This window comes from Geotrypetes seraphini, chromosome 3, assembly GCF_902459505.1.
Source record: "Geotrypetes seraphini chromosome 3, aGeoSer1.1, whole genome shotgun sequence".
NCBI classification, from domain to species: domain Eukaryota; kingdom Metazoa; phylum Chordata; class Amphibia; order Gymnophiona; family Dermophiidae; genus Geotrypetes; species Geotrypetes seraphini.
The window spans coordinates 6,053,742-6,075,857 of record NC_047086.1 but is presented as its reverse complement, the minus strand read 5'-3'; the positions used below and the strand labels follow the sequence as shown (position 1 = coordinate 6,075,857).

The window sequence follows — 22,116 nt, the reverse complement described above, 5'->3', positions numbered from 1 at the left end:
GACAGAGACAGGCGAGTGTGACAAACACATGCCACAAAGGAAGAGGTGACTGCCACCTTAATCCCTAGGGTCAAAGCTTCAAATTGCTGCTTGAGGAGCAAGTCCACTTTACAGTCCTGAGTATCCTTTAACATCACCCTTCCTTCACTTGGCAGGAAGGTTCATTTAGTGATCTGCACCACCAGTGAAACCACTTTCGGCTGAACAAACAGCTGTTGGAAATCTGGCACCATCGGATACAGCTTGGTCATAGTTTTAGCCACTCAAAGAGATCCCTCTGGTGACTCCCAGTGGTCAGTAACCAGCTTAGTGATGTCTGGATGTGAGGGGAAAAAAACACAGATGGAGCCACAGAACTGCTCATGATAGAGCATTGATAAGAGAAAGCTGGAGGAACTTCCAACTTTAATTCTTGCAGCGAGGTGGAAATAATACTCAAAAGCGCAGAGGCCTTGTACAGCCAGCGCATCGTGCTTGTACAGCGCCTTGTACAGCCCTCTGTTCCTGGGTTGCTACCACCTCTTGAACGCTGTCCTTCTGCAAAGAAGCAGACTCTGTCAGAGAAACTTCATCCTGGGATAAAAGTGGCATGGATTTGGATTTTCGATCCTCCCAGTCAATGACAGGCTGAACCTCCTGGTCCACGTCTGTGTCCTCGTCTGGTCGGGGTGCTTGCTGAGAGGAGAACCCCTGCATCGCCGCCACTGGTGCACTGTTAACAGATTCTGAGGACCCTCGGCAGTTCAAATAGTCATTCCACATAAGGTTCACAAAATCCAGGGTGAAGACCCCAGCAGGGACCCCCTACTGGTCCTCCTGGGCTCCATGGGACCCACGCGACTGTGCTTGGCCAATACATTTTCAGAGGGTCTTGTCCTCTGGAAACGCACCTCCTGTGTATCCCCCCTCCCCACATACTTCATTGCACATGGGACATGGACGCTTTTTGGCCAGCCATTCAGCACAAACCTGGCATATGGGGTAAAAAGGCCTGAATCCATCTTTGTTGATTTTAAGCAAAACTGAAGGGTTTTGAGGCAGATGGAGACTACAGAAAAAAAACCTGTTTAAAATCCATAAGGCCGCTGCCAGAAAAATTGCACCAAAAATGGCCCATGGAGACCTCCTTGAAGGAAAAATATTCACAGGGAAAGGGGTTTTAGATGTGGGGGACCTAGGTCCTGTGGTCAGAAACCTTTAAATTCAACTTTTGGGAACCCAATTTTCCCCATGGGCTACAATAGCCTTACTAACTGTGCATGTGGTGCCTGCCTGCCTGAGCATATGATTTCAGCTGGAATCAATGGAGAAGACATCTGCCTCACAGATTCGCTGGACAAACCTAGTCTTCCGGCTGCCAGATGGACTGAGCCTCAACCCCCGAAAAACCATGCTGCAAAAGGGGGAAGAACCACATAGCTAGTCCACTTTAGTCCCAGCCGAGCTGGGAAGGAGCTAAACAGCCTGCGCTCAAGATTCTGAGTAAATCAGGGATATGAACAGCTACACAGTGGATGGCCTCTGAATTCCAGAAATATAAGAGGACCAACAAGTGCAAAACTCTTGGCACCAAGCCTCTAAATGAACCCCCCCCCCCTGAAAATTATAAAACTGCAGAGCAGATCAGAAGCACTTCAGAAAACAAACTGAGAGGGCAGGAGCAGCTCCATGAGAAGGAGGTGGAGTTGAAAACATGACTAACAGTTTTCTGCAAGCAATATGCAAGTTGAGATATAGAACCCTATTGTTTCAGTACCATTAAACTAAACACATCCTCTCCATAATTATAGAGCTTGGCACAGTTTACAAGAGCTTAATATAGGAAGGAATAACATAATGGGTTTGGAGGTTGAGTACAGGGGGGGGGAGAGCATTACATTTTTGTGCCTAATTTTCAGGTGCTTTCGGAATAGTTGGAAGGAGCCCAGATTCCGTAGTGGGGCAGTAAGATTATTCCAAAGCCCTGTGATTCTGAAGAGGAGAGATTTCCCCAATTTTCCCGTATAGAGGATACTTTTTAGCGAGGGGAAGGATAGTTTAAGTTTTTGGGTGGGCCTGGTGGTGTCACATTGCACTAGGTTTTCAGCTACAGAGGAAAAATAATGCTCATTATTTAGGAAGTTAGTTGGTTGGGTTGAGAACTTTTCAGCACCCCCTCGTACCAACATGTGCACATAAAATCAAAGCAATCATTAACAAATAGCAAATCTCCAAATCAGACTTACGTTCTTCCTCCTTTGGGTCTAACTGTGTAACGCTGACTGACAAACGATCCACACGTTCTTGTAAAGAATTCACTCTGAAGGAAAAACTGTGTGCCTCATTAAAAAGCTCCCCAAATATATCTTCAGCATATTTACCTGCATAAAAAGGAAATTATGATATAAAATGCTGTAAAACGAGTTTCTCACATCGATGCTCCCAAAATAATTAAATATGAATTATCTTTTTTGCTCAGCAGTTTTGTTACACTTTAGACATGTTATTATTCAATAGGGAAAATGATGACAATTATAATAATAATTTATATATATTGAATCCATCAGCAAAATCATATGCAAAGTAATAAATTCAGAAGAGATTTAATTAATTGGCAATTTAGCATCTTGTCACAATGCTTCATCCCTTTGAGTCCCTCTCCTGACCTGTGCTTATCAGTCTCTTGCCTCCTATCTCATACATCTCCTTTCGATTTCTGTACCCCAAAACATTAGACCATTCTTCTAATCTTTCAAGATCCCTTTCTCATTGAAAGATTAGAGAAACTGGGCCTTTTCTCCCTCGAACAGAGGAGATTGAGAGGGGGCATGATCGAAACATTCAAGGTACTGAAGGGAACAGACTTAGTAGATAAGGACAGGTTGTTCACCCTCTCCAAGGTAGGGAGAACGAGAGGGCACTCTCTAAAATTGAAAGGGAATAGATTCCGGACAAACGTAAGGAAGTTCTTCTTCACCCAGAGAGTGGTGGAAAACTGGAACGCTCTTCCGGAATCTGTCATAGGAGAAAACAACCTCCAGGGATTCAAGGCAAAATTAGACAAGTTCCTGCTGAACCAGAAAGTACTCAGGTAGGGCTAGTCTCAGGACGCTGGTCTTTGACCAGAGGGCCGCCACGTGAGCGGACTTCTGGGCACGATGGACCACTGGTCTGACCCAGCAGCAGCAATTCTTATGTTCTTATGTCATGTTTTCTACTTCCTTTGAAGTGTCCTTCTGTTGTTAATCTTTGTGTCATCTGCAAAAAGGCAAATTTTTCCTTCCAACCCTACAGCAACATTGCTCACAAATATATTAAATAGAATGAGCCAGTGCCAATCCTCGAGACTCCACTGCTCACTTTGTTTTTCTCCAAGTGGATTCCATTTATGATTATGGTTTACTCAGCTTAATATATTGTTCTTCAAAGGGCTTAACAGACTAATGTACAATTTAAACATAAGTAAACTGTTTGATAGTGCTATAGAAATAATAAATAGTAGTATAGAAATTTTTAGTTCCTTTCATTTTACATTTTTGATTGTTCAATAACTCTTTCCTGTCTGTTTTGTGGCAGTCTTTTTTAAACAGTTTACTTATTTTTAAATTGTACATTACTCTGTTAAGCCCTTTGAAGAACAATATTTTAAGCTGAGTAAACCATAATAAGGAGGGCAGTTAGGGTTCAGCAATGGCTTTTTCAGGAGCGGCTTAACCACAGCATGTTTGAAGGCAATCAGGTGTGTTGGAGAGCAATAGGTTGAGGAATAGGCAGATAGGTGGGGATGACAGTAGGGGAGATGGTGATCAGCAGACGGGTGGGAATGGGATCAGAGGAACAAGTAGTGAGTTTGGAGGAGGAAAGAAAATGCACAGTTTCTTCTTCAATGATTTCCGGGAAGGAGGAAAAGGTAGTAGGGGATGACGGAGGGTCAGCAGGGCAGGCTGGAGGAGGGAGAGACAGATAAGGGTTGATCGAGAACTCAAGGGTAATTTTGTGGACCTTGTCATAGAAGTACTCAGCTATGGTCTGGGGAGAAAGCGAAGTAAGAGTCGGAGGCGAGGGCACCTTTAATAGAGAGTTGATCGTAATGAACAGACAGTGAGAGTTATTCATCTAATTAGTTGCCAGATCACTGCCAAATTAGGGGCATTTTCCAAAAAACTAAGATGTCCAAAAAATGGCATAAATAGGCACTTGGACATCCTAATTACCAGGATTTTCTAAACCGTCTTTCTGGACACCTTGCAAGGCATCCTAGCCACTTGTGTGTCCAAAACTAAAGGGAGCATGTTAGAGACATGTTATGGATGGGTTTTGGGCATGCTTAAATTTGGATGTCTTATGGTAATAATTGAATCTTTCCCAAGATGCCCTGGACGGAACTTTGACATTCTAAGCTAGACCTGTTTTAAAAGCATTTAAGTGCCAAAAAGTTACCCAAACTGACCAGATGACAACTAGAGGGATTAAGTTATGAGCCCCCACATTGGTCCCTAACCCTCTCCCACCACACAAAGATCTGAATGAAACAGTACATAACTGTCTCTAGAAGAGCCAAAAGAGAATCCTTCAGAAAGTGGAAAAAGGATCCGACTGAAAATAATTGTAAATAACATATGGAATAGCAAGTCAAATGCAAGGCACTAATAAGGAAGGCAAAGAGAGACCTTGAAAAGAAGATTACATTTGAAACAAAAACACACAGTAAAAACTTTTTTAGATATATTAAAAGCAAGAAGCTGGGAAGACAATCAGTTGAACCACTAGATTACCGAGGGATAAAAGGGGATCTCAGGAAAGACAAGGCCAAATGGAGAGATTAAATTAATTCTTTGCTTTGGTATTCACCAAGGAAGATGTGGAGGAGTTACCAGTGCCAGAAATGGTATTCAATTCTGATGAATCAGAGAAACTCAAACAAATCATAAGTTGCATAAGAACCGCCATCTCCGGATCAGACCTTCGGTCCATCAAGTCCGGCGATCCGCACACGTGGAGGCTCAGCCAGGTGTACACCTGGCGTAATTTTAGTCACCCATATCCCTGTATGCCTCTCGTAAGGAGATGTGCATCTAGTTTTTTATTAAATCCTAGGACAGTGGATTCCGCAATAACCTCCTCTGGGAGAGCATTCCAGGTGTCCACCACTCACTGCGTGAAGCAGAACTTCCAGATATTTGTCCTGGACTTGTCCCTCCCCAACTTCAGTCCATGTCCTCTTGTCCGTGTCGCATTGGACATTGTAAATAACTTATTTTCCTGCTCTATTTTGTCGATTCCTTTCAGTATTTTGAAAGTCTCGATCATATCCCCTTGCAGTCTCCTCTTCCCAAGGGAGAACAATCCCAGTCTCCTAAGTCGTTCCTCATATTCCAAGTTCTCCATACCTTTTACCAGCTTTGTTGCTCGTCTCTGCACCCTCTCCAGCAGTTTTATATCCTTTTTTAGGTTGGGAGACCAATGTTGGACACAGTATTCCAAGTGTGGTCTGACCATTGCTCTATAAAGCGGCATTATAATCCTCTTCGATCTACTCGTGATTCCCTTCTTTATCATGCCTAACATTCTATTTGCTTTCTTTGCCGCTGCCACGCATTGTGCTAATGATTTCAGGGTCCTATCTATTAGTACACTGGAAGATGTTGGGTCAATTTAACAAACTGAACAGTAGCAAATTGCCTGGACCAGATGATATACATCCCAGAGTGCTGATAGAGACATTTAAATACCTACGTAATATAAATGTGCATGAGTCGAGTCTCTTTCATTTGAAAGGAAACTCTGCAATGAGAGGGCATAGGATGAAGTTAAGAGGTGATAGGCTCCGGAGTAATCTGAGGAAATACTTTTTTACGGAAAGGGTGGTAGATGCGTGGAACAGTGTCCTGGAAGAGGTGGTGGAGACAGAGACTGTGTGTGAATTCAAGAGGGCCTGGGATAGGCACGTGGGATCTCTCAGAGAGAGAAAGAGGGAATGGTTACTGCGGATGGGCAGACTAGATGGGCCATTTGGCCTTTATCTGCTATCATGTTTCTATGTTTCTATGATAGAATTGAAAAATGAACTTGCAGAGCTATTGTTAGTAATTTATCATTTTCTCTAAAATCCAGCATATTACCAGAAGACTGGAGGGTGGCCAACATGATGCTGATTTAAGGTTCCAGAGGTGATACAGGAAATTATAGACCAGCGAGTCTGACATCGGTGCTGGGCAAAATGGTAGAGAGTATAGAACAAAATGACAGATCATAAGCATGGATTAATAATAATAATAATTTTATTCTTATATACCGCCAAAGCCATGAAAGTTCAAGGCGGTTTACAACAAGAAACGCTGGACAATCAGCGAAGAGTTCACAATTCAAAGTCGTCAATACAATCTTACATAATGGAAGAAAAGGTTCTCAAAGTCATCAATGCAATCTTACATAATGGAAGAAGTGGAAAGCTATATAGATATTGCCAAATTTCTTTACCCATCATCTTTAAAAATATTGATTCACTCCTTCATTATAGCTAAAATTGATTACTGCAATGCTTTACTTTTAAACATTACCCAAAAAGAAAAAAGAAGACTTCAAATTATCCAGAATACAGCCATCAAACTGATTTATAATGCAAAAAAATTTGATCACGTTTCCCCATTATTGATAGACGCACACTGGCTACCGATTAGCCATAGGATCTTATATAAACTTATGTTTTTAATTTTCAAGACCCTTTCCTCTAGTGAACCGCAATTTATATCAAAATCTTTGATTCCTTATAAAACCCAACGATCTCTGCGTTCTTCTGAGCAAAGTTTATTAACAGTTCCTTCATTAAGGACCATAGGGACACGTAGGGCTGACATGTTCACTGTCGCGGGGCCACAATGGTGGAATACTCTCCCCCAGTACATTAGAACAGAACAAGATATGGCAACGTTTAAAAACTTTTTAAAAACCTACTTATTTAAGGATGCTTTTAATCTCTAAATAACAGATGATTAATTAATGTTTACGAAATGTGCTTTGGTAAATTTTATACCCCTCCTTTTGTTCTTCCCTTTTTTTTTCACCATACCCAAAAATGTAACTTTACCCGCCTTCCTATTACTCATGTTAGTCAGAATTGGAAAACATAGTTATTGTATTAAGTTTCTTTATTGTATTTTATTGTACCTTGTACATCGCTTAGAAATTAAAATAGGCGATTAATCAAAAACAGAAATAAACTTGAAACTTGAAACTTAAGGTTACTGGTTGAATTAGCAGAGGTATAAAAATTCTTAGTTTACAAACCGATTGAACAAACTTGTTTTTACCAATTTTCTAAAATTGAGGTAGGTTGAGGAGTGTGTGATGATGTTAGTCAGCCAATCGTTCCATTTGCCTGCCTGGAAGGCAAGGGTTCTGTCCAGGAATCTTTTGTAGTGTCAGGCCTTTATTGTCGGATATGAGAGAAAGCCAGCATGGATTTTATTAGTCAAGGGAAATTTTGCCTCACCAATTTACTGCATTTCTTGGAAGGGGTGAATGAACATGTGGATAAAGCTTAACCAGCTGATACTGTGTATATGGATTTTCAAAAGGCATTTGACAAAGCACAGTTACTTACCGTAACAGGTGTTATCCAGGGACAGCAGGCAGCTATTCTCACATATGGGTGACGTCATCGACGGACCCCCGATGTGGACGCCTCACAAGCAGACTTGCTTGAAGAAAGTAGAAGTTTCGAGTCGCCCGCACCGCGCATTGCCGAGTGCCTTCCCACCCAGCACAGGGTGCATCTCCTCAGTTCAGATAGCTAGCAGAGAAGCCAACCAAGGGAGGTGGGTGGGTTGTGAGAATAGCTGCCTGCTGTACCTGGATAACACCTGTTATGGTAAGTAACTGTGCTTTATTCCAGGACAAGCAGGCAGGTATTCTCACATATGGGTGACCTCCAAACTAACCAGAATGGGATGGTGGGAGTGTTGGCAATTTAGAATAAATTTTGTAATACTGTTTGGCCAAACTGTCCATCCCGTCTGGAGAAAGTATCCAGACAATAGTGAGAAGTGAAGGTATGAACCGAGGACCAAGTAGCAGCCTTGCAAATTTCCTCAATAGGTGTAGATCTGAGGAAAGCTACTGAAGCTGCCATTGCTCTGACTTTATGGGCTGTGACTTTACTGTGAAGGGGTAATCCAGCCTGGGCATAGCAGAAAGAGATACAAGCTGCCATTCAATTGGAAATGGTACGCTTAGAAATAGGATGTCCCAACTTATTTGGGTCGAAGGAAACAAAAAGTTGAGGAGCAGTTCTGTGTGGTTTGGTATGTTCCAAGTAGAAGGCCAAAGCATGTTTACAGTCCAGAGTATGAAGAGCTGATTCTCCAGGGTGAAAATGAGGCTTTGGAAAAAACACAGGAAGTACGATGGATTGGTTGAGATGAAATTCTGAGACCACTTTAGGTAAGAATTTCGGATGAGCATGAAGAACTACTTTGTCATGATGGAACACCGTGAATGGTGGGTCAGTAACTAAATCTTGCAGCTCACTGACTCGTCGAGCAGAAGTGAGGGCAATGAGAAATACCACTTTCCAAGTGAGATACTTCAGATGAGCCTTATCAATTGGTTCAAATGGAGGCTTCATGAGTTGAGTAAGGACAACATTGAGGTCCCAAACCACAGGAGGTGGTTTGAGAAGAGGTTTGACATTGAAAAGTCCTTTCATGAATCTGGAAACCACCGGATGAGCAGAGAGCGGTTTCCCGTCAATAGGCTGATGGAAAGCCGCAATTGCACTGAGATGGACTCGTATGGATGTAGACTTGAGGCCAGAATTGGATAAGTGCAAAATATAGTCCAAAACTGAAGATAAGGAGGAATGTTGAGGCTTCTTATGATGACAAAAACACCATGTAGAAAATCTAGTCCATTTTTGGTGATAGCATTGTCTAGTGGTAAGCTTTATAGAAGCTTCTAAAACGTCTCTTACAGATTGAGAAAACTGAAGAGAGGTTATGTTGCGAGGTACCAGGCTGTCAGGTGTAGAGACTGCAGGTTGGAATGAAGCAGAGATCCTTGACTCTGTGTAAGCAGAGAAGGAAAAACTGGTAGAAGGTATGGCTCCCTGCTGCTGAGTTGAAGTCGAAGGGAGTACCAGGTTTGTCTCGGCCACCGAGGAGCGATTAGAATCATGGTGGCATGATCGTTCTTTAACTTGACCAGAGTCTTGAGAATGAGAGGGAATGGAGGAAATGCATAGAGGAAAAGATTTGTCCATTCCAGAAGAAAAGCATCTGCCTGAGGTTGAGGAACATGCATGACTTCTAGATATTCTTTAGAATATTTGGAGCCAGTATCCAATTGAACATCTAAGTCTACAACCATCTGTCACAGGAAAGACGAGAAAGATAGCTGATCTGCCAATGCTTTGCCTCGAGAAGGACTCGAGGACGTCGAGGCAGCCTGTGTCAAAGAAGAAGCTTTGGCTTGGAAAAAGGCATCAAAGGAACCTGGTGACTTGGACGAGGCAATCGAGACCGGGATATCCTCGAGGTCCGGCATCGGAGACCTCAAATGAGGAGTCGGTGGTCTGGTCGAGGTTGGAGTAGATCAAGGCTTCGAGGAAGATGGTCTATCCTGAGAAGAACGATGCCTGGAAAAATGCCTCGATGAAGGCCTCGAATGGTGGTGAGAACTGTGTCTGGAACCAGATCTCGAGGATCGAGGAGATTTCGCCTCGGAGACATAAGCAGCCGATGCCAGTGTATGAATAGGACTAGAGGCTGTAGAGGCTTCGTGGAGGAACCTCGATGCACTCTCAAAGACTCTGCTCCTTGTTTACAGTGTGAGGATTCTTGTCGATGCACTCGCAAAGAATCTGCTCCTTGCTTTTCGTGCTTGGATGGCAGATCAGACACTCGCAGAGACTCTGCTCTCTGCAAAGACTGTGGAAGCTCAGACTGGGGCATAGGAAGCGGCTCGACCTCGCGAGAGTCTGCTGAATGCCCAGGCTGGATAAGAGGAAGCAGTTTAGGTCCCATGTTAGTAAGGAACTGAATAAACTGCTTCTCTAACATGGTCTGGAAAGAAGTAGGCAAGGATGGATCTGTGTCTGAAACCGGACCACCTGCATTGGCTGGAGGTTCCTTTGAGGTAGAGTGAGTGTGTTTCGACTTAGAAGTCTTGGACACTTTAATCACCACCGGTGGAACCGACTGCTGAGCTATCTGACCTGAGGAAACAGGAGAAGATACAGCAGATGACGTCGAAGCAAGAGCCGCTGCAAACGATGAAGGTCTGATGAGGCTCGAGGTGGAAGCAGTAGGCGCCAAAGGAGCCTCGATGGAAGTCGAGGCCAAAGACGCTTTCGAAGTCGAGGGATCAGTAGGAGACTCCATCTCGAAAAACTTGTCCACCAGAATGCAACGACGCTTGAAAGCATGAGGCTGAAGTGTATGGCAAGGCAGGCACGACCTAGGATGATGTTTCGGCCCAAGGCACTTGAAGCAGCATCTGTGATGGTCCGTGAGAGAGATCGTGCGCTGACACTTGCTACACCTCTTAAAGCCTGTGACAGGCCGGGACATAGGCATAAAGATAGCAGCTGCAAAGTCGAAGCCCTTGGGCTGCGGTCGAGCAGCCCATGCCGGAAAACGAATGGAAGAAGAAAAAAAAATTTTTTTTTTGGAAGTAATATAAACTAAAACAGCGATTCGTGAAGAAACAAACACAAACCGCGGTTGAGAGAAGGCAAAAAATGAACGAAGTTAAATGCAGAGAGTCAAAGACGAACTTCTCGGCTCCGCAGAAAACTGAGAACTGAGGAGACGCGCCCTGTCCTGGGTGGGAAGGCACTCGCGCATGCGCGGTGCGGGCGACTCGAAACTTCGAGTTTCTTCAAGCAAGTCTGCTTGTGAGGCGTCCGCATCTGGGCTCCATCGATGACGTCACCCATATTTGAGAATACCTGCCTGCTTGTCCTGGGATAAAGTACTTTACTCTATTCTGAAGTTCATTGCCCCTGTCACTCAGAGACAAGGCCTAACTCCTAATACTAGCCCAACAGCTCAAGTTCTCGCTGACTACTTCTGTAAAAAGAATGATGACATACGGAAAAAATTTGATCCCACTCTGTCTATAGACACTCCTAGTGCTCCAGCAGACTTCCATTTACAACTCGCTAAATGTTCCACTTTCAAACTTCCCTCGATATCTGCTATTGAACGCCTTTTCCAAAGAGTTAATATAAAGGGTTCACGCTTAGAGATTATTCCACCTCTCATTCTAAAAAAAATTTTTTCTTGCTTTGGTTCCTTTATACACACTCTCATCCTAAACAGCCTTAAATCAGGATCATTGCAATTACTATGGAAAACTGCCACAGTCTACCCGATTGTAAAGGACTTCAAAGCTAGCTTGGAAGACACTTCAAATTACCATCCTATTGCTAATATCCCGTTCATAGCCAAACTTAGAGAAAGAATAGTATTTGATCAATTATCAGATTTTGTTGAATCTATCAATGCCTTACAAATCAGACAGGTTTTAGGAAAATACCATGACAGAATACTCACTAACAGGTATGACCACAAACATACTCTTATCATCTAGACCAGGGGTGTCGAACTCAATCAGAGAAGGGGCCAAAATCTAAAATCCAGCCTAAATCGCAGGCCGAATGGTTTACTGAACAGTCATAAACTGACAATGTTAACCAGAAATGTGAATTTAAAATGAGTGGAACAATCTTTTCCTTAACAGTGCTGTTAACCAACTCACATGCTATCAAGCAAAACAGTAATATTGGTATCAAGCAAAACAGTAATATTGGAATGTACCTAAAATGCTCATTGTTTTGTTTTCTGGCTAGATGTCTGACACCGTTTTCCCCGTATCAATGAGTCAATGTTCGGTTTTATTTCTTGGGCTGTAGCAACCCGCAAAACAGCATGGAGGTTGTCATCGGTAATGCGTGATCTGTGCTTGTTTTTGTTCAGATTCATTATTGAAAACATCTGTTCACAAAGATAGGTGCTCCCGAACATGGATAGAATACGGGCAGCATGAAGTCGGAGCTCTGGCATTGAGTCAGGGGGCAGTAGAGGGTAGAAGTCCTCAATTTCAACATCCTGAAACCTTGATTTCAGGCCACTGTCAGACTGAAGCTCGATTATCTCCATCTGAAGGTGATGGGGCACATTGTTGACATCAACTGTAAAAGGATTGGCAAAGATGTCAAAGCCTGAGTGCTGTGTTCTAAAGTCAGAGAAGCGCTCAAATTCACTTAGTAAACGGCTAACTTTGGTAGCCAGCCGACTGCAAGGAAAAGTACCAGAAATAGTGGTTGAGATACTCAAACAAACGGGAAAGTGGGCAAGATTGTCCTGTTCCAGTTGGGACTTCCATAGTTGAAGTTTACGCTGGAATGCTGTGATCATGTCAGACATCTTCGTGATGACCTGTTTGCGTCTCTGCAGCTTCAGATTCAGTTGGGCGAGATGCTCGCATATGTCACACATCATAGCAAAATCACATAGCCAGGCGGGATCCGACAGTTCAGGCATGAAACTTTCCATGAAAAGAGCAATTTGTTCTCTGAGCTCAAAAAATCTTTTGAGGACTGCGCTCTTGCTCAGCCATCTTACTTCTGTGTGGTATGGCACATCTCCATGCTCTGCACCCACCTCCTGTAAAAACTGCTGGAACTGGCGATGATTCAGGCCACGTGCCCTTATAAAGTTAATAGTTTTAATGACTGTGGTCATTATGTCATTCATGTCCAGAACTTTTCCACACATAGCCTCTTGGTGGATAATGCAATGATAAGTAATCAAGGGTGTGTGGCAGTGACTTTTTTGCATTCTTTCCTTCATTAGTCCAACCAATTTCTTTTCTCCGCACATTGAAGGTGCGCCATCGGTAGTTAGCCCCACCAACTTTTCCCAGGGTAATTTAAAATTATTTATAGATTTCTCCACAGCCTCAAATATATCTCTACCAGTCGTCGTCCCATGCATGGCAGCTACATCCAAAAGTTCCTCAGTGACAGAGAGGTCGGTCTTCGTAGCACGTATAAAGATGGACAGCTGCGCTGTATCAGTGTTGTCTGTGCTTTCATCGATAGCAAGTGAAAAAGCGAGATAACTGCATGCCTGTTCGGCCAGCTGTGATGATAGATTTCCTGAGAGTTCTTGAACTCTGTCTGCAATGGTGTTTCTTGACAAACTGACAGTTTGAAAACTCTGTATCTGGTCTGGGCATACTTTCTCACACACTTTTAGCATGCATTGCTTCAAAAAGGCACCCTCTGAAAAACACCTTGAAGTACGGGCAATTTCTTTAGCCACTATAAAGCTTGCTTTCACTGCAGCATCATTTTTCGCTGTAGCCTTTGTAAACATTTGCTGCTGTGATTGTAGTTTGCCTTTTAGTTCTTTAACAATTTTATGCTTTTCTTCCAAAGTATATTTGCCATACTTAACATTATGTTTGGTGTCAAAATGACGACGTATATTGTACTCTTTCATCACCGACACTGTCTCATAACACAATATACACACTGGTTTGCCCTCACTAAGCACAAACATGTATTCATTTTCCCATTTGTCATTAAATTGTCTGCCTTCACCGTCAACTTTTCTTTTCCTGGACATTTTGGGATCAATATTGGCAGTAAAAGATGTAGTTTATTGGAAATCTGCGTTAGAATGAAAAAGTCAGTCAATAAATGCCTGGCTGGGTACAGATAGCAGATTCTGTTGCGATTTTTATGCCTACACTTTATGCCAGGAACTGGCAGCTTCTGCTGTGTATTTTTTTACATAGTTCCCCCCCCCGACGTCCGATTCACCCCAAGCAGGACCGCTCGCACGCACCTGCACCCCCACCCCGAAGGACCGCCGACTCCCCGACTCCCAACACGATCGGGGCAAGAGGGAGCTCAAGCCCTCTTGCCCCCCCGACTCCCCGACACGATCGGGGCAAAAAGGAGCCCAAGCCCTCTTGCCCCGCCGATTCCCCAACTCCCCGACAATATCGAGCCAGGAGGGAGCCCAAGTCCTCCTGACCACGGCGACCCCCCCCCACCCCGCACTACATTACGGGCAGGAGGGATCCCAGGCCCTCCTGCCCTCGACGCAAACCCCCCTCCCCCCATCGACCGCCCCCCCCCAAGAACCTCCGACCCCCCTGGCTGACCCCGACACCCCCACCCCCCTTCCCCGTACCTTTCTGTAGTTGGCCGGACAGACCGGAGCCAAACCCGCCTGTCCGGCAGGCAACCAACGACGGAATGAGGCCGGATTGGCCCATCCGTCTCAAAGCTCCGCCTACTGGTGGGACCTAAGGCTCCCGGGTCTATTCTGATTGGCCCAGGCGCCTTAGGCCCCACCAGTAGGCGGAGCTTTGAGACAGATGGGCCAATCCGGCCTCATTCCGTCGTTGGCTGCCTGCCGGACAGGCGGGTTTGGCTCCCGTCTGTCCGGCCAACTACAAAAAGGTACGGGGAAGGGGGGTGGGGGTGTCGTGGGGGTCGGCCAGGGGGGTCGCGGGTCGGCTGGGGGGGTCGGAGGGTCTTGGGGGGGGGCGGTCGATGGGGGGGGATAGATAGCAAGTACGGCCGGCGAGATCACAAGCCTCCTATGTCACCGCGCGTCATTGTGATGGAACGCAGCGGCGTGCAGTGATGACAGCGCGGTGCGGGCCACATTGCAAGGCCTGGCGGGCCGCATTTGGCCCGCGGGCCTTGTGTTTGACACATGTGATCTAGACCATAATAACTCTTTTATTCTCTTTTCTTTAGATCTGTCAGCAGCATTTGACACCATTGATCATGTGCTACTTCTTGAAAGGCTTTCGTCTATAGGTGTCTGTGATCAAATATTAGAATGGTTCAGATCTTCTCACCAACCGCTCATCTAAGGTTATCTTTAATGACACCATCTCCAAACCCTATGCTCTTAATTATGGAATTCCCCAATGATCTCTGTCTCCATTACTGTTTAACATCTTTCTGTCACCCCTCTTAGGCCTTTGTCAGTCCGTTGAATTTACCACCTTTACATATGCTGATGATATCCAACTTAAACCTGGAAAATAAAGAAGAAATACTTGAGATCAATAAAAAGCTTGAGTGTGTCAGACAGTGGCTAAATTCCAATATGTTACCCTTAAACATACAGAAAACAAAAGCTCTACTCCTCCCATGGAGGAAGAGAATAAATTTAAGTGAGCCTTTTATTCTTAATAACATTCACCTGGAACTAGTAACTTCATTAAAAATTCTCAGAGTCATCATCGACAATAAACTCTCCTACCACGAGTACAAAAGTAGTATAGTTAAATTCTGTCTCTATAGGCTGCGAATGATCCGCTCAATTTCTAAATTTCTGGAGCCAAAATCATTAAATATATTAATACACTCATTAATCATCACAAAACTCGATTTCTGTAATTCCCTACTAATAGGCATCACACAAAAGGAAAAAAAGCGCCTTCAGATAATTCAGAACATAATGGAAAAAAATATGACCAATTAACCATCTAATCACTTTCAAAGTTTTACTTTTATCATTGAAAACTCTCTCTACAAATGAACAACAATTCATTGATATATTACTCATCCCTTACAGTACTCCACATTCACTTTGGTCTATTAATCAAAAGCTTATAACAGTCCCCTCTTTGAAAGTTATTAGGACACGACGACACAATATATTTTCAGTGATGATGCCGCAGCTTTGGAACGCTATGCCACAACATTTAAGAGAGGAAAACAATTTGGCCCGTTTTAAAAGTAATTTAAAAAGCTTTCTTTTTAAAGATGCTTTTAACCTTTAAAGTACATTTGGTTTTTATATAAAATTCCTTTTCTAATTGCCTTTTTTCCTCTCTCTCTTTTCCTTTTCTTTCTTTTTTTAAATTCCCCGTCCTATTGTTTTTACCATATGTCTCTCCTCTGAACTTTAAAAATACTTAATTGTAGTTCTATCCCCTCTCTCCTTTTGTATTAGTTAGTCTATATGTCTAATTGTCTACCCCATTATTTTAAATTTTAAATTGTGTGTAAAAATATGTTTATATTTTATTACTTTTGTATCTCTCTTAGTAAAACAAAATAAGCGATTCATCAAAGTCGAACAAAACTTGAAACTACCTCATGAAAGACTTCTGAGGAAATTAGAGTCATGTGATAGGAAATAGAGTCATGTGATAGGAGATAATGTCCTATTATGGATTAACAATTTGTTGAAAGACAAAAACCAGCGGTATCACCACAGACTGGAACCCCACTATTTATCCTTCTCCATTGAGAATGACCATTTAAACCTACCGTAATTTTCGCTCCATAAGACGCACCTGACCATAAGACGCATCCTTATTTCCACCCACTTTTTTTTTTTTTTGGGGGGGGGAAGTGTGTCTTATTGAGCAAAAAATACAGTACCTTTATACTAATCTTAAAAAGACTCAGTTCATTTGTACACTATAAAGTATATGGTAAGTGTAAAATCTTTTCTTTCCTTTCTTTTTTAGAATGTGCTTCTCAAACCTGACCCATTGACTCTATAGCTAGGCAGATTTTCAGTATATTCATTATATGCCTGCTTCTCAAAGTAGACAATTTCTCTCATATACTGTATATTAACTGTGAAGATCTTGAATAAATGCAATTTTTTGTCTAAAGAGGTAAACCAAGGCAGGCTTAGGGATGCTCTGCTTTAGAGACATGCGAGGCCCACACGACAAACAATGAAATGTTTGTGCAAGTACAGTAAACCCTGGAATACTATTTAAAAATATACAGTAATTATAGTTTCCTAAAATTAGTTACATTAAGTGAAAGTGCAACACCTGTCCCTTAGAGTTGGATCCGCTCCAGGTGGTAATGGTTTCACGGTAGGGTTTTATAAATCGTGTCAAAATACTTTATTGCCTTATCTGCTAAATTTATATCACTCAACTAAATAAAGGTTGCATTACAGGCACTATGGCTGAATCTTTAACTATAGTTTTGCCAAAGCCAAATAAAGATCCCACTTTGGTTTCAAATTACTTCTGGCTAAACTTTTGGCTTTACGTCAGTGAGGACATGAAGTCTGCCAATCAAGTGGAGCAGGCTTCATCCAAGGCAAGACAAATAATGGGTTGCATACGAAGGGGTTTCGTCAGCCGTAAGGAGGAAGTCATTATGCCATTGTATAGATCCATGATGAGGCCCCACCTGGAATACTGTGTGCAATTTTGGAGGCCACATTATCGCAAGGATGTGCTGAGACTGGAGTCGGTGCAGAGAATGGCTACCCGGATGGTCTCGGGACTCAAGGATCTTCCATATGAAGAACGGCTTGACAAATTGCAGCTATACTCGCTCGAGGAGCGCAGAGAGAGGGGAGACATGATCGAGACGTTCAAGTATCTTACGGGCCGCATCGAGGCGGAGGAAGATATCTTCTTTTTCAAGGGTCCCACGACAACAAGAGGGCATCCGTGGAAAATCAGGGGCGGGAAACTGCGAGGTGACACCAGGAAATTCTTTTTCACTGAAAGAGTGGTTGATCGCTGGAACAATCTTCCACTACAGGTGATTGAGGCCAGCAGCGTGCCTGATTTTAAGGCCAAATGGGATAGACACGTGGGATCTATTCACAGAGAAAGATAGGGGAGGGTCATTAGGGTGGGCAGACTAGATGGGCCGTGGCCCTTATCTGCCGTCTATTTCTATGTTTCTATGTTACGCTTAGCTAAGGCTCTCCCTTATATTATTGGTATGCACCAAGCAGGATTCGTTGCTCAAAGACATTCTTCTAATAATACCAGATTGGCCTTTCATATGTTATATCTAACAAAAGCCATGAAAGATCCGGCCTTTTCTGTATCCTTAGATGCAGAGAAAGCCTTTGATCGAGTAGAATGGACCTTCATGTATCAGGCTATGGAATGGTTTGGAATAGGTTCGGGATTTATACAAATGATTCAAACCTTGTATAGTTCCCCTGCTGCTAGATTATATATTAATAATAACTTTTCAGAATGCTTTAATTTACAGAGGGGGGTTAGACAAGTTGTCCCTTGTCTCCTTTGCTTTTTGATATGTATTGGAACCCTTGTTGCTACCTATTCAACAAGTGAAGGCGATCCAGGATATTCTTTATTCAGAACGTGAATATAAAGTCTCTGCTTATGCAGATGATATACTGCTTCATTTGAGAAATCCTGAAACAACCATTCCATGTTTACTTGAATTGATAGAGAAATTTGGAAAATTTTCAGGATATAAGATAAATTGGATCAAATCAGAAATTCTTCCACTTAATGTGCATTGTCCAAAAGGTTTATTTGACTCGTTTCCCTTTATGTGGAAAGAAGATAGAATAAATTATTTAGGCATTTGGATAAAAAATACGCTGGAAGAAACAATGAAGGTGAATGAAAAATCTTTATTACTGAAGGTAACAGAAATGTTTGAGCAATGGAATCCTTTACATTTATCTTGGTGAGGGAGAGTACAAACTTAAAATGATGATCTTGCCTGTGGTTTGTTACCAAATGGGTATGATACCAGTTTTTTTTTCAGGGGTCTTTGTTCAAAAAGTTAAATAGTATTCTTACAAAATGTATTTGGCTGGGTAAAATTGCTAGAATTGCTTTAGTGTCTTTACAAAGACCAATTGTGGAGGGAGGGGTAAATTTTCCCAATTTTTATCAAGCCTATATTATGCGCCAAGGTATGTATTGGGTCCTCCCAAAGCCCATTGAAAATATTCCAGATTGGATATGGTTGTAATGGTGACTCATGTTTCTTCTGCGACTAAACCATGTTCTTAGTATCAAAATGCCTAGGATATATAAAGAAAACAGAATATTAATAGATACATGGAAAACCTTAAGATACGTAAATAACCTAACACCTATTCCAATACATAAATCAACAAATCAAACTATATGGCTTAACTCCAAGATTCAAATTGGCCTCAAAGCCCTGGTCATGCAATTCGACATGAGTTCAGCCTTTGACCTGGTAGACCATGGGAAAATGTTACAATGCCTAGATGCTATTGGTATCAGAGACGAGGTGTTGAACTGGTTTCGTGGCTTCCTTATGTCCCGCACCTATCAGGTACGTTTCAATTATGAGCTTTCCGATACCTGGAGCAACCCTTCCGGTGTACCACAAGGGTCACCACTATCCCCATTGCTATTTAACGTCTACATGTCCTTGCTGGGCACACAATTAACTCAGCTGGGGATAAAACTATTCAGTTATGCAGATGACTTCACGATTATCATCCCATTCGCCAACTCTATCTTGGAAACTATTCCCAAAGCTTCAGAAGCCATAAAAGTGATGGAACAATGGATGTCAGACTTCCGGCTCAAACTTAATTCAGAAAAAACGAAATTCTTCGTTGCTTCACCACATCCATTTGACACCAAAACACCACTATGCATCAATGAACTTAGTTACCCCAACCACCCCACCATAAAGATACTAGGAATAACTCTGGATCAGTGCCTAACTATGAAAGACCAGGTGGACTCCTTAATCAGAAGGGGTTTCTTCACTCTCTGGAAACTTAGATCCATCAGAGCTTATTTCGATACGTCGGCATTCAGAATCCTGGTCCAATTCCTCGTACTAAGTCTACTTGACTACTGTAACATTGCCTATTTATCCATCTCCCAAAAAAATATGAGACATTTACAACTAATGCAAAATGCAGCGGTCAGACTGATCTTCGGACTAAAGAAATTCGACCACGTGTCACCCTACTACCGGCAGTTGCATTGGCTACCGATGGAAGCACACATAAAGTTTAAATTTGCCTGCTTCTGCTATAAAGCACTATACGGACTGGCTCCTGGATACATAATTGACCTTTTCTCCTTCTCCACCAATCGACACAAGAGAAGCTCACATTCCAACTTCGTATCCCCCCCAGTTAGAGGTTGTAAACTGAAAAAACACCATGAACATCTTCTCGCTCACCAAGCAGCATCGTGGGGTAAAGACCTAGAACAACTTCTTTCGCCCACTACTTATGTGGAATTCAGGAAAAGTCTAAAAACGCACCTGTTCCTAAAATACCTACACAACTGACCCACTCACCCATTGACCCTCTATAATTGATTCCTCCTATGTCCTATTAATCACTTTCTCCTCAACAATAAATCTCCTGTCCTATTAACTCTCTTTCTTCACACCTCTTAAGTTCAATCAATTTTGTACCTCGCTTAAACTTTGTAAACCGCATAGAACTTAATGGTATTGCAGTATATAAACTGTTATTATTATTATTATTATCATCTGGAAGTATTGGGTAATGGCAGGTATACGTACTTAGTTTAGATGATGTTATATCTAAAGGTAAGCTGCTTGACTTTTCACAGTTGCAACATAAATTTGGTCTTAATAAATCACAGAGTTTTAGATGGTTGCAACTGAAGCAGGCCATTCAGCCGGGGTTCCCTGAATGGAAAAATCTTAATAATCAATATAGTTTGGAGTTCTTATGCTTTCAGGTGGACTTCTTGGGACACCAGGCCGCACAGTGGTATAAACTGATATCTGGATTTATGAATAAAAAACCAAAAACTGGTCTTCGGGACATTTGGAGTATTGAGATTAAGCATCAAATTACTGCATCTCAATGGCCACGAATTTAGTCTTGGAGGATGAGATGTACAGTATCTGCATCTATGAAACAAACTTGTTGTTTTCTGTTACAAAGAGCATTTTGGACTCCTGTTCATTTACAAAAATTAGATCGCTCTAAGTCTAATAGATGTTAGCATTGTCATCTCGAAGCTGGGACTTTAGATCATCTACTTTAGATCATTCTACTGTCCATTTATTTTGGCTTTTTGGAAATCAATATGGGGCCAAATAAATAGGTTATTAGAAAATCCGGTGGCTTTAACATATGATACTATTTTATTTGGCATGTCAGTGAGCGTGAAGAGTCAGATTTCTTCAAAAAACAATAAGCTTTTACTTATTATGACAGGAGTCGCCATTCAACAGATTACATTTAATTGGAAAAATTGGAGCAAATTAAATTACAGTTTTTGGTGAAATTCTTTATGTTATCTATATAAAATGGAAAGAACATTAGCCACACAGAAAGGATATTTTAGTAAATTTTGAGATGTTTGGGGACCATTAACAGATTATTGTAATCAGTAGTTAACATTTTCCTTTAATAATACAATTGAAATGATGGGATAGGGAGGGGGGGTTCTGATTCTTTATTAAATGTTTGGATTAATAGGAAAAATTATATTGTATAATATATGTGAATGCATATGATATGGGAGGGATAGGAGGGAAGGGGTTATAATTTCATTAATTTAAGTTGATTATAATAGAATATCAAGTGATGTTTTTAAGTTCAAATGTTATTTCTTGATACACTTGTTGTAAGATGAAAAAATGAATAAAGATTTTAAAAAAAGGAAATGCAACACCTACTATAAATTTTTAAGCAGCGTAGGCGTGTTAAGACAATGTCAAAATTTTGACACCAAACAGCATAAATAAGCTTAACTAGTACACACCGATTTGTAATCTATCCTTTTAGGAATACACATGCATGAAGTTTATACAAATGCATTAACTTAAACAAACTTAAATGTGGGGTTTTTTGTTTTTATTTTTTTACAATATGAAGGTGGTTTATTTGCCTTAATTATTTTTATTAGCTCTATAGTGCCAGCAGAGTCAAAAGCCCAGGCTATAGTATTACTCACCATCGGGAGTGCAGAGCCATCTTCCTATTCCTCAGCTGCTTCACCGGTAAGAAAGGCACTTGCCGCGCCGGAGCCCATGAAGAGGTTTCCTGCATACAAGGCATAGGGTCCCCTGCCAGAATATGAGGGACCACCAGGATTTATTTTAAATTCTTCCCTCCCTCCCTAGACGGCTCTCCTACTATTTACCGGCCAGCAGACGCACAGGTCAGGCGCGCGCTTTCCTTGTTCCCTCCTGGCTTTGTGCCGTTTTCTGAATGGCTGCTAGCAGTTCTCGCGAGTCCCGCAAGATGCCAACTATTCGAAAGTGGCACGGGCCCAAGCAGGAGCGCGTAAAGCTTGCTCCTGACCTCTGTGCTCCTGACTTGTGCACCACTGGCTGGGAAATAGTAGGAGAGCCGTCTAGCG

At 42.3% G+C, this 22,116-nt stretch overlaps 1 protein-coding gene across 5 annotated transcripts in view; it reads right to left on the bottom strand.

Annotated features, from left to right (window-relative positions):
• WASF1 (WASP family member 1) overlaps positions 1-22,116 on the bottom strand; it is a 177,966-nt gene that overhangs the window by 86,899 nt on the left and 68,951 nt on the right. For all 5 annotated transcript variants that reach the window (XM_033939544.1, XM_033939545.1, XM_033939541.1 and 2 more), the window contains one exon: positions 2,226-2,360. In XM_033939544.1, the coding sequence (XP_033795435.1) occupies positions 2,226-2,360 (135 nt within the window). The remainder of the gene's footprint in view (positions 1-2,225; positions 2,361-22,116) is intronic.